General features: G+C 39.5%; 1 protein-coding gene across 1 annotated transcript; it reads left to right on the top strand.

Moving 5' to 3' along the window:
- The first annotated feature begins 182 nt into the window (after positions 1-182).
- uhmk1 (U2AF homology motif (UHM) kinase 1) lies at positions 183-13,033 on the top strand. Its single transcript, XM_084920945.1, has 9 exons — positions 183-1,856; positions 2,498-2,627; positions 3,406-3,592; positions 4,380-4,577; positions 4,661-4,755; positions 4,834-4,910; positions 4,999-5,097; positions 5,231-5,319; positions 5,811-13,033. Exons 1-9 carry the CDS (start codon positions 1,556-1,558, stop codon positions 5,955-5,957), a joined length of 1,323 nt encoding a protein of 440 aa, XP_084777071.1. The 5' UTR covers positions 183-1,555; the 3' UTR covers positions 5,958-13,033.
- Positions 13,034-13,426: the final 393 nt, after the last annotated feature.

The raw sequence follows: 13,426 nt of genomic DNA, 5'->3' as shown, positions 1-13,426 counted from the left end.
TGTCCTCCTGCAGCGTAGGACCACTGTGCAGAGAGTGCTGTTTTCTGCTAAATGTTCAAAAACACCACCTCATCTTGTTGACGTTTTCCTTTTCCGGTATGATAGTTCTTCCATTTCCGGGGAATCTAAAGGTAGTTCACAGAAAAATAATAATGATAACGTAAAAATGCAGAAACCGTTTAATAGAACGGGAAAAGGTCTACTCTGAAATAAAGTAAAAACTATTGGATAACGAAATGATCTTAATTTAAGGGCTTTCAAATAGGTTACTAGCTTTAGTGGCTTATATGCAAACATATATTGGATATCAATCCAAATGTAATTTATCTAGAGAACAAAAGAAGCGATGTTCCATTTCAAATTTACGTCGTTTTTATAAATAATAAATAAACAAATGAATAAAGTCCTTCGGATGTCCCCAAGTATGTTATTATGTAGTGGGATATTAACGAATATGTATGATATTTTATCAGTGATTTAAAAGAAAAATATGGGTTTCCCCATATGGGTTTTTCTTTCTTTTGGGGCATATGGGTGCCCCAAAAGACAAAACTGCTGTGGGCTCTGTGTGGACACATCCACCTGAGACGCAGGTGGGTCAAATGTGGGTTTGCCCTGCTCATACAGCCCCACAGTTCATCTGCTTTTCTTAGGCGTGATCAGGAGGGACAGGATTACACAGTCCTGTGAGTACATTCGAGAGACAGTTGAGGCTGAGCAATTTGGAGACAAAGTTAGAGAGTCATGTGCAGAGGAGGGGTAGCGGATACAATGGACGGAGGATGTTAAATACTGAGCTGCCAGACAGGAGGAAAAGAAGACCTCAGAGGAGACCCGTGGAGGTATTTACACAGGACATACAGAGTGTTGGTGTGACAGAGGAGGATGTTAGGGATAGAGTGAAATAGAGGCAGATGTACCCTGTGATGACTCAAAAAAAAAACGGTTAAATATTAGTTAATTTTTTTTTTCAAACTACGTTTTAGCTTATAGTTTAATTTTAGTAAACCATCATATATTTATTTAATAATCTGAAATAGAGTAAGTACACTCCCTACCGGTAGGGGGCAGAGTGCTGAAAAACATGCACCACCAACAAGGAAGGAGGCGGTAGAAACGGAAGTAAGATCAATATCAACAACCTAAGTTTACAACTCAAGTCGAACTTCGCTGCAGTAGCGGATAACATTTCTGAAGTTATTGTTATAACTTCGTACGCTTTAATATTGTCCGGTGCATTATGGGGGAAGCTTCAGCCCGTGCGCTGTGGCGGCGGTTTATCTCTGTGCTCAAACTCAATGGCTAGTTTGGAGATAAGTTAGCTCACTTTCTGTCAGCTGACTGGCTGGAACTCACTTTGGCCGTCTCGGGTAGAAAACTGTCGTCTGATATGCTCGGATATTGCTTTCGGGTTAGTTTGAACACTGACGTAGGCTTAGTCAGAGAGTGTGCTCGCTGCTGTTGACGCGTCCCGGTACAGTCGTCTTTGCAATGATCCTGCAGCTGCTGCCACCAGTCATCTAGCTGGCTCCTCTCCTCCTGTCCCCCTCCCTTAATGGCTCACTGCGGCTCCTCCGAGCCCAGCGCAAAGGTACAGGTCCCGCACCCGGACAGCATCCTGCCCCCACAGGGCGGCGTAGACCAGAGCATGAAGCCGGTGCTGTTTGAGATCTTCGGCGAGCTTTGGACCGTCCAGTCGCGTCTCGGCCAGGGAGTCTCGGCCTCGGTGTACCGGGTCAGTTCGGGCAGAGCCACTGCAGCTGTGAAGGAGTTTCAAGCCGACACTCAGGGAGGAGATTACGGGTATCACAAGGAGAGGTCCGTGCTGGAAGACATCCAGGGACATAAAAACATCGGTAAAAGCCTTATTTCACTTGTGTAAAACGTTTGCTCTCATGTGGACCATTAAAACAGTTGCATAACAAACTACTTTTCTTTTCCTGTATAGAAGCACAACCTACCTAATCATTCGTTTACAAAGCAGACGTAGAACAACCTTACATATCTGAAAAACTGCCATTTCAACAGTACATGTGTATAAGAGATCAGAGTGGATCTACAACAGCGGAAAAGATTAATAGGAAGCATTTTTTAACCAATAAATGTGAAATGTATTAGAAAATCACTACCTATTTTTTGCAGTATTTGCTTAGAAAACCCAGTCATCTGATTTGTCCCCACCCTAGTTTGTTTATTTCCTTTATAATAACTCATGAACTCTTATCTAGTAACATGCTAGTCTTCAACACCTTCATCTGGCCTTAAGTAGTTCTTAAAAGTTGTTGTGAAAGCTTAACTTCAGTGGATTGTAATAATCCATTTATGTCATGGGGATCATGTCTGTACAGATCAGCAAGATGGTCTTATACTGGTATGTCTTTCTGCTGGCATTGCACTGTTATTGACTGTTTTTGTTGAAAACCTCAATGAAGTTCTAAGTAATATAATTCTCACCATGTGTGTAACGATGCATTCTTTTCCCCCTTTTGTTTCCCAGTCACACTGTATGGAGTGTTTACCAACCACAGCTCTATGGGTGTGACCACACGCTGTCTTTTGCTGGAGCTCCTGGATGTCAGCGTGTCTGAGCTGCTGGTGAGGCGCAACAGTAGTACCCAAGGTGTAAGGTAAGTGAGGTGATATCACTATTGTGTGGAGTAGTGATTTAAAAAACAAACAGGAATAGTTGTTCCACATATGACAGTAACTCCTGGTGACAGCTATCACATGTAGACAGTTGTCTGCAAAGCTCTACATAGGACCGAGGCACAACCAAGCCAATCCCATTACTCTGTCTATGGCAGATTCAAATCCTTACCGTGTTTCATTTGCATTTTCCCCCCATCCTGACACTGTCAATAGTCTCTGCAAATGACAAAATTTTATGATTTTGATTTATACATGTCTACTTTTCAACTTAAACTGTCAAAAGTTGGTGGCATTTCTCATGGCAGTAGTTTCTATATTTACATTACAGACTCTTGCAAAGTTATGCGTTAAATCTTTTATTACCTTCTAAATACATTGGACAGTAACATAGTTTTCTTTTCCTAAAACATGAAGAGAAGGCTTCATGTTTTGCTATACTGATGTACTGTGTCAAAACCTCATTCAAGCAGCACATAATGCCATCTGCTGGTCAAACAAATATGCTGCATGTATTGTGGCTGTACTACAACATAAAGTGACATATTGTGGGATAGTTTGACAGCACTATTTATCAGTTGTTGGGAGTGAAGATTGTTCAGTTTTCCTTTTTTTTCCCAGATTTAATACAAGATTTTTAACAATATAAACAGCATCTGGACCAGTGATCATGTTATATAATAAATAATGTTAGATTTTGTTATTGCTAAGAGGATGTGAGCTACCTGTGTAACATCCTAGTTCAACATTTGTGTTTAGAGCCCAGCAGGGCCACTCCATGTGGCTTGTCCAGCACTGTGCCAGAGACATCCTCGAGGCTCTCGCCTTCCTTCACAAAGAAGGCTACGTCCACGCAGACCTCAAACCACGCAACATCCTCTGGAGCGCTGATGATGAGTCCTTCAAGCTCATTGACTTTGGCCTCAGCTTCAAACAGGGAAACCAGGTGGGTTTTTGTTATTATTCTCAATATTTTAACCTCAACAATTTATTCCCTAACATTAAAAAAACATGATGCAACGACTGAAGTTAGAGATGTGTCTTTTTACAGGAGATTTTCTTTAACTTTAAATATTGTTCAACAGATTTTTAAAAAATCCAGAAAAAGGTGGATGTGGTGGAAGATACAGGTTCATTCAATAGTGAGTTTGGCACTGATTAGGTGGGTTTTGACCACTTTGCGATGGAAACTAGTCTGTGGTTTCCTGCCGTTGTTGCAGGATGTCTGCAGGTGCAGAAGAGACTAAAGAGAGGTCTAGGTGTTAGAAGACATGGATACCTCGGGAGACTTTGCGTGGCAGACTTAGGGCAGACGAAAGAAAGCTGACAGCCAGTAGCGGGCTGCTGAAAGCAGACCATGAGAGAGCCTGAGCAATTTGGAAATAAAGCAGCTGTTGTTATTCCAAGCTTCACCTTATGAAGGCATTGAGAGTTTTTCCTCTTATTGACAGAACTTCTTAACACAAGGCTCTCTGTTTGTCTTATTGGTTGGAGCTGAACCAACTAGCGATTGAGTTTAAGCTTTTATGAATCAGTCTGTATCAAATGCATTTAGAGCACACCATTTGAAAAGAAATAAATGCACTTAATAGAGATGACTAGAAAAAATGTTTTGTGCTCATTTTGTTTTTATGTTAGCTAAAGATAAAATAGTGTGTATTTAGATGTGAATGTTAATAAAAGAGGATCAGGGATAGCTCTGTTTGTGAAATTACGACATCCTTATCTTGCAGGATGTCAAGTACATCCAGACAGACGGGTACCGCGCACCGGAGGCTGAGCTTCAGAACAGCCTGGCTCAGGCGGGGGTGGAAATGGAGGGAGACTCGGGCTGCACGGCCGCCGTCGACCTGTGGAGCTTGGGCATCATCCTGCTGGAGATGTTCTCAGGAATCAAACTCAAAGACACCGTCCGCTCGCAAGAGTGGAAGGTATGGCAAAGCTATCTAATAACACAGACCTTTGGTGCAATAGAAAGACATGAGCTTACACAGTATGGTTTTCTGCCCTGTAGGATAACAGCGCTGCCATTGTAGACCACGTCTTTGCCAACAACAGCCTGGCATGCCCTGCCATCCCCGTCTATCACCTCAGAGACCTTATTAAAAGGTAAAGAATCATCCACTAAACAGTGAAGTCTTATCATGATGGCTCCGGTTGTTGACTCATGTTACTTTGTGTCTGCAGCATGCTTGTCACTGATCCAAAACAAAGATGCTCAGCTGAAACTGCCCTGCTGAGCCCATTCTTCAGTATTCCCTTTGGTAAGTGTCAATATTTGAGACATTCACCAAGATAAACACAACTCTCTGGTGTGTTATACTTAGGTGTGTGTGTGTGTGTGTGTAACAGCACCTCACATTGACGACCTGGTTCTGCTGCCTTCTCCTGTTCTGCGTCTGCTCAACCTAATCGATGACAGCCACCTGCACAATGAGGATGAATATGAAGGTACAACAGCATATTTTTTACTTTGTTTTTTTTCCATATTTTTGTGTTGCTTCTATCCTTCACTGATTTCTCAAAGCTTTATTATTCCATCGCTTGCCTCAGTTAAGTAAAAATGTCGGATTGTCATTCCCAGATATCCTGGAGGACATGAAAGAGGAGTGCCAGAAGTACGGATCCGTGGTTTCTCTGCTCATCCCCAAGGAAAATCCAGGGAAAGGACAGGTGAGTCTTTTTGTTCTTCTAAAGCTGCTTTTTAAACTTTCCTTCTAAACAAATACAGCTTTTTCATACCTTTCAAATGAATTGAAATCTGAGAGGGTTTTAATCTTCCGTCATTTTACAGTTGCTGTATTTTATTAAGAGAAGCCTTGAAAGAAAACATTACAGTTCACACTTCCTTTGCTGCTGCAGGTTTATATTAAAACATCTTTTGTTTATTTGCAGACTTTTCATCTCACTGTATATAAATGTATATCTATAAATGCAGTTCAGAAGATTGATTAATAATGCAGTCATTACAGCAGAAAATGATGACACATTTATTTTAAATTTATTTACCTTTATTTTAGCATGAAGTCCCATTAAATCAGATGTTTTATGAAGGAAAATTGTTTGCAGCTCATTATCTAAATGAGTTGAAAGCATGTATTCAGCATAGCTGTAAAATACAAACGAATGCACCCACTAAATCTTCATTTCCCTTCTGTCCACAGGTGTTTGTGGAGTATGCCAACTCCAGCGACTGCAAAGAGGCTCAGAGACTGCTGACAGGCCGCACCTTCGATGGAAAGTTTGTCGTGGCTACCTTCTACCCTCTGAGCGCCTATAAAAGAGGTTACCTCTATCAGACTGTCCAGTGAACTTTTAAATCCTCAATTTACACCTCAGCATAGTTTGCATGTTAAAAACACAACTGCAAAGGTCACCAATGAGTAGCTGCCCTGCAGTTTAAGCTCTTTCAGATATGAGTGAGTGTAGTTCTCCATGCAGTTTTCTACAGCAAATCTGTGTTTCATGCAGAGTGCAAACTGAGCTGTGGTGAGCCTCCGCCTTCAGTCTGTGTGCTCTTTTTATCCATCCAGTGCTTTAATATATACTAGATCTGTCTCATTTAATATCTGTTAGCCAGAGGCCTGCGTTCCGGGGACCGCAGTGCCTGTTTGAGCTTCCATATCACTTTCATTCACTCATAAAACCTCCCATCAGAGTTGCAAGATGAAAAATTACAGCTGCATTTAAAAACTTCTAAAGGACATCTAGATAGAGACTTTATTTCATCAGCTTTATACAGAATGCTGCTAAAAACACGTAGCAGATGTTAAGTAGTAATTTAAAGGCAGTTTTATGCATCAAACTCAAAACTAATGACAAAAACACCCTGAGAATCACACCCCTTCAAAGTGAGAATTTACTGTGGTGAAAGCAATCTGTTAATATTGCCTATTTATATATCTTTTTAGGTTAAACATTTTAGAGGAAATGACATGGTACCAGGGGAATATCCAGGTGTCTTCTGCCTGTTATCAGGGAGATATTGTTTGACTAATGCTTCCACTAGCTGGTAGTTTTCACTCACTAACTCACTGCCATTATCTGAGCAAGCCGAGGGGTCTCTGCACCCTATCCTGTAGCCTTATGCGTCATAGCCTTTCATTTTAAGCCAATGTGCTCTATTATCTATTTTGATTATTTTCATTGTGTGTGAAACCTTTCAGAAAAACATGCAGTAAGCATAGTTGTTGGTTTTTTTTTTCACTGCAGCACACAAGCAAGAAAATTAAGAGATAAAACTGAAGAATTAGTAGGTAAATAAGCCTGTGAACAAAAAATGGTTCCAGCAGAGGCGAAAATGTTTTCTAACTTCCTCTAACTTGAGCCAGTGATGTGTTCCGTTTACCTCGTAATTTTGTAGTCCGGAGCCAAAGCATTAACCAGATATTGGATGCAGATGTGTGCAGTGGGACATTGGAGATTACCCTGATCAAGTGGTGTAAAGCCACTACCTGGAGGATATTTGTAGCCTCTTTAATTAGGACTTTTTTTTTAAGACAATCTTGAGTTGGTACAGTCCGTGTTGCTGTCATCACTGTTTTTAAATCTTGCACATTGTGGCTTTAAAGGCTGTGCAGTACTGTTGCAAGGTGAAGGCTACTGTACTAACTAGATAAGGTTTAATATATGACAAGCTTCCAGTGTGTTGGTGCATGATCCAGGTGATTGATTGTACACTGCCAGCCCAGTGTTGTAGCATCATCGTCCTGTGGTAGTACTTTTCATACTAAAGCCAGTTTCTTGAAATGCTGCTTTTTGCATGATGAGGGGAAAAAAAGAAATCAAAACAAAACATGTAGCCTTGAGATAAAGATTTCCTGGAGCCAACAAAGTTAATATTTCGCATCTTTTAGCAGCAGGTTTTGGTGTTTTTGCAGTGGAATGTGTTTTTTGTTTTCTTGGTTTTATTCTTTTCCATTACTGGGTTTATAGTAAACACCAAGACCGCTCTGAAAGTATTTTGAAACATCAGACAATTTCTACACAAGTGCCCTATGACATTCACAGGCTAGCTAACTAACCAAAATGCTGCTATGACAGCTGATTGTGCTACAGCTGCATGTGCTTATAGCTAAAGCCTTTGCTGATGCCTTATGAAATAACCTTCCAGCACTTTTAGTGTCCACACAAATTAAAGTGGACTGTTACCAACAATAACCTGGATCAAATCATTTTCTCTATTCCTTCATTAGTTGCTCACTGCTAATTTTTCTTCTTATAGCCTAAGTAGCTATTAATCAAAAGCTCGAAGCTACATTTGACAGTGCAGGTGTTAGCTGCGGTAAACACTAATGCTAATACTGCAAGATTCTAGAAGTGAAATTCCCGTTATATTCTTCATGTTGATTTTGATCGTGAGCTGTAATTTTGTAACCATCTAAAGCAGACTGGCTACAGGCGACAACATTATGAAGCAGTGCTGTGTGCTCCTGTAGAAAGCAGATAGCAACCTTGTTTTAACAAAAAAAAAAGCATTTTATTCATAGTAGAGTAAAATGGAAAAGAACTACTTCACCCACAATCATGACCCAAATCCTCAAATTCTGACTTGAATCCTTCTTGAAATGGAAAAGCCGCAAACAGTGATTCCAGGCAGGAACAAAGCCCTTTACTCTATTGAGAACTTATACTTTACTACATACGCAAACATCAACTACAAAATATATTGACAGCTATTATTTTACAACACTATGATGGGAAACACAATTAAATTCAAGAAGGCTGAAAGTTGTTTCCTCTGGAATCTGGGGTGTGCAGTGCATTGTGGGATGTCTAGTTCCTTCTCCGTTAAAAGTAACTTATGCGCATATTATTGTACCTTTTGATTTTTTTTTTCCCTTTATTGTTTTTAACCAAAGTAAATATTTTTGTGGTTTTTTGTTTGTTTGTTTGTTTTTTATGATTCCCCTTGTAGCTGGTTGGCTTGGTTCGAGGCTTAAAACTCTTTAACTTTCTGAACAACAACATGTAAAGTGCTTTGAGTGCTTAGAGTAGAAAAGCGCTAAATGCAAACCAGTCCACATCAGTGGAGAAAATGAATGGGATATTCACTTCTAGAACCGGAGCTCTTAGAAACATGGGTGGTTACTGTTGAACTAGCAACAGCTAGCAACAAAACACCTTTGATTATATTAAACTGAACAAAGGTTTTTTTGTTCAGTTTTTTTGCTCAAAGTTACCCTTACAGTTGACCCATTATGCTTTTCCTTGTTTTCTGCCACAGAGGGCAGATTTCCATAATATATCTTGTGTTTTGTGAGGGTTTGCTAGTCAGAAGAAATTTGGCTCCAAGGGAGAGGAAACGATTTGTTTCAGACAGGGTGGACTGAAGAGTAAGGCTCAGTATGTGGTAAAAGGAGTTATTCTGAAGAGTGAAACATGCAAAGTCACTGTATTGGAGTCCAGTCATAATGATATTGAGCTGGCGTAATAAGTTTTCTTTAAAGTCTGGTGTGTGAAAAGCAGCAGCTGGGTATGCTGCTGAAACATAAAAACGTGATAGAAACCAGATGGTGACGTCAATGAGGAGAATAAGTTTATGCATTAATACTCCTTTTTTTTTTTTTTTTTTTTTTTTTAAATATAATCCAGTTTCATTTGGATTATACTTAAAATATAAACTGAAAGAGAAACCACAGCGTTATCCTTGGAAAGGTCTAAAGATGTATTTTTCTACAAACTTTATGTTTTTGCCTGAAATGTGAATTCCAAAGTTGAGAGCATCTCTGTTGAGTTGAGAGCTGAGAGCATCGCTGCCCTGAAATCTTGATTTTTAAAACTTGAGTCCTTCCAACCACTTTATGGTAAAGCAGGTTGTAGATCTGTGTCATGTAAGCACATTATGTAACTGTAAAACAGGGATAAATAAAAAAACACCCCACATCTACTCACCCAGTCAGATTAATTAATTGGCTTACAACGTGTTACAAGGAGAGATTGAATATTGTGAATGAATTTCTTGTGTATGTGGAAAATAGTAAGCTATTCTCCACCTAAAATGGGCTGTAAGGGTGGTTTCACTACTCATGAATACCGACTGGGGCCATCCACAGTTTCTTTTGGACTGCCAGCCACAACACACAATAAACTAGAGCAGCACAGAGACGAAGTTAAAGATGTTCGACTGAAAAAGAACAGAACATGAATCCACACTGTTGTCGTTAAAGCGCTGCAACATGGTTAGTTTCATATCAGTTGAGTTGAGTTGTGGTTTTTACTGTTAGTAGTTTATAGTGAAAAGGGCAAAGCAGGTTTGTCTGTGGCTGCACCTTCAAAATGATAATGTGACCAGCTGGCTTTTATAAACGAATAGAAATACTCGTTGATTTTATGAAGCGTTTGTTACCTGAATGTCTGAGTCCAGTGCTGCTCTTTATTTCACTGGGAGCATGAATATAAAAAGAAAATGCTTCCACAGAGCTGTGAGAGAGAGACGTGGGGGGAATCCTTTGGCAGTTTTAAATGTTTGAGTGGAATATTTATTCAGGTTGCAGTTTTTTTTAAGGTGTTTGCTGATGGTCATGTGAGCTCTATGATGCAGAAACAATGTTTTTTGAGTTTGTTTATGATTTTCTTTAGGTAAACTTGCAGTGTGGAGCTTCGTCTCCCATGTCTGGCAGTGGAAGTCATTTCATCAACACTGTTAACGCATGCTGACCATGACTGTTTTTAGACACATCATCAGAAACTCTTCTTGGAAGTTTCCTAGGTTTTTTTTTTCCACTTTCCTCTACTCTGTCTGCATTACTGTGGTTGCTTAACTCTTCAGTTGTGGCAACCCAGTTATTGCTGGGTAGACATAAAACACGTTGCTACCAGTGCATCAAATTTAAAACTCCGGTACTCTATGAGCAATCATAAGCTTAATAAGCTTTGTGTTTAGAAAGACCTTGAATGTGTGCCACAGTCCAGCTTTACATTTTGAGATTGGGTAAAGTTTATTTAGATTTTTGTTTTTTAATATATTAGTTAAAAAAAATTTTTTCTTTGCTCAAGGCAGAAAAGACGCTCAGCGCCGCCTCATGCTGCTGGCACTCGCAGCAACTCGAGCAACTGAAAACGTACGCTGGCCTGAAAGTAATCCACAGATGGTTGTCTGGCGGCATTTTTGAAACCCTGCAGATAGGAACTGCATTTATGTACTTTTATCACTCAGAATAGAGCAAAGTGTGAGCAAATCAGAATATCCACGGTAGTGTTACGCCTCCTGTTTACGCCCTCTGAGGCTTGTATCTCTATCTTGTCTCTGAGGCAGCTTCTCACTTAAGACTTAAATCCATTATTTTGTCTTGATAGACTTCTTAGGCACTCAGTTAAGGTTGTTGATTATAAATTTCTTTTCTTCATTTGCACGACTGCTTGTTGCAGCACTAATGCACACTACTTTATGTGCGAATGCATTAGTGTTTGAAGTATCTGGTTCTCTGTGTGTGTGTTTGTGGCATTAGAGCTCCTTCGAGTATTTTATGATGTTGTTCAGCAGACAAATTATTATTATTATATTAGGGTTCAGAGGTGGGCGGTGATTTTCTTTGTCTTTCTTCCAGTTAGCTGTCCCACGTTTAACCTGCATTTGAGTGTGTATGCAGAGGATTTTGATCCTTCTTTTCCCCCTTTTTTCCAATTTCATCCTGCCTGCTCTTGTAGTCTTCCATCCTTCTTCCCAAATCCAATGCTGTGATTCAAATGTGGCTCATAAGTGTTTACTTTTCCAACTTTTTTAAGTTGTAAAAAATGAGATTTGTTCTCTGCATATTCCATCTGCTTCACTTAAATTCTGGGTTTGTTTTCCTTGTAGCTGCTAGTGAATCAAGGTGCAGCTTTAAGTCAGTCCATTTTCTATATTTCTGCCATCAAAGATATATTTTTTCAGAGTGTACTTTATCTTCACTGCACATTTATTGTGCATCTAGATAGTGTCTTATATGTGTGCACACCTGTGTGGAGGATGAAATAGCAGTGAAAAAGTTAAAAGGCTTCTAGCTGTGTGCATGGCGTGATGTGTAATGTGTGCTGGGACTATACTGCTCCATCAGCATGTGTGTGGTGATATGGCTCTATATACCAGCTTGCTTGCAAAGGCAATCGAAAAATCCTTTGAAATGACAAACAGGGAGTCAGTTTAGAGCTGAAGAGTGAGTGAATATGAAAAAGTGCCGCCAGCTGTTTAATCTTTAACACAACTGTTGTATGATGTCCTGTTATTGAAAGCACATTATCAAAGAATATCTTGAAATTCTTTACAGCACAGCAGATAAAAGCTGAAGATTAGATCAAATATAAAGAACATCAGCTGCTTCATTTACACAAAACATCAACTGACAGTGAAATGAGCGAGCTAAACGTAAGCAAGAACACTACAACAGTAGAAATGTCCTGTTGGTTCAGTTTTTTTGCTGAATTTGAATTTAACATGCTGCATATTGACAAAGTGTTTAGAAAAGTGTTCTTCATGTGAATAATTGTCATTTTTCTTTTTAAATCTTTTAAAGCTGCAGTAATTGTTTCATTTTTTCAAGCTAGTAAATCCAAACAATAATTCTACATGGGTTAAGGGAAAAAAAAAAGCTCTGTGGAGCTGAGAAGACAGTCACTCCTTATGACATCTTTCACGTTACCCTTTGTCATTTGACAACAAAGACACTGATTAGTGCAGCTTTAAAAGTGTGTTTTCTGCACAAACAGGTCCCAGAGTACTGACCTGAGTTTTCTTTTCTTTTTCTTTATAATATCTGACCAACTACTGTTGTAAAATCAGGTTTGGGTATAAATGCCAAGCAGGCAGCACAATCTCTGAGGGCTCAGAAATACCAAATCCAGACCAGAGTACCAGCTGAGTGAAACCAAATGATGTGAGAAGCGAGAAAACTTGCACAGTAATTGTTGTCATTTCGAGTCCGAACAACTTAAAAATAAATAAATAAATAAAGGTCTTTTAGTGTAATCATTTAAAGAGTCGAAAGACAATCCACAAGACAAATGTTGCCTTTGTTTTTGGTTGAGGCCTTCCTGTTGATTTTATGTTTGAGAAGCAGTTTACTGAATGTTAAAGTTAGATGATCTTCCAGAGAGCAGTGGGTCCATTTGAAGCTCAAAACTGACTGATTGCTCATAAATCACAGCGATATGAGGATTTCTGTCCTCAGTGATGAGTCCTTCTTACTGAATATCCCACCGGTCACTGAAAACAGATGATTGTTTTTGATTGTTACAGATCGTCTGCTTAGAGAAAGCACAATGTAAGAAGGTCACTGTATGCAAGATGCATGCAACACGTGTGAACCTGTGTGTGTTAATCCATTCTATAGAGCCTTCCAGATCACAGTAACCCATGGCACTCACTGTGTTTGAGTGTATCACAATAAAAACAATGCTTGACTTGAAACTGCAGTCTGTCTGGTGTTTTGGGACTCGGGATTTTCTCTCTTTTTCTCTCAGAAGTCTTAAAAAGACCGCTATATGTTCATTTAACAGTCCAAAATGAAAGATGGTTGTTATGTCCAGTATAAAATGATATTTAATAAATTACATTACTGGGATAAAAAGTCAATTTGTGTCTTTTCTGCGGTTCATTCTGTCCAGTAATATTGAGTGGAATGCCTCTTAGTGGTCACTGTTGGAACTGCAGTCAGCAGGTACAGTGAGAAACCATCTCAGCATGGTTCAAACTCGGGAATTCCATTTACCAGATTGATGAGGTTTGGTTAGAGATCCTCTAAGGTCTTGTACATTAGTAATGAGGTAATTGTATTAAGAAGTGAAGATGCCTCTTGGATAA

This window comes from Perissodus microlepis, chromosome 23, assembly GCF_051167445.1.
Source record: "Perissodus microlepis isolate ML-2025 ecotype Zambia chromosome 23, ASM5116744v1, whole genome shotgun sequence".
Lineage (NCBI taxonomy): Eukaryota > Metazoa > Chordata > Actinopteri > Cichliformes > Cichlidae > Perissodus > Perissodus microlepis.
The sequence above is the reverse complement of the archived record's forward strand: the minus strand, read 5'-3'. Positions and strand labels throughout refer to the sequence as shown.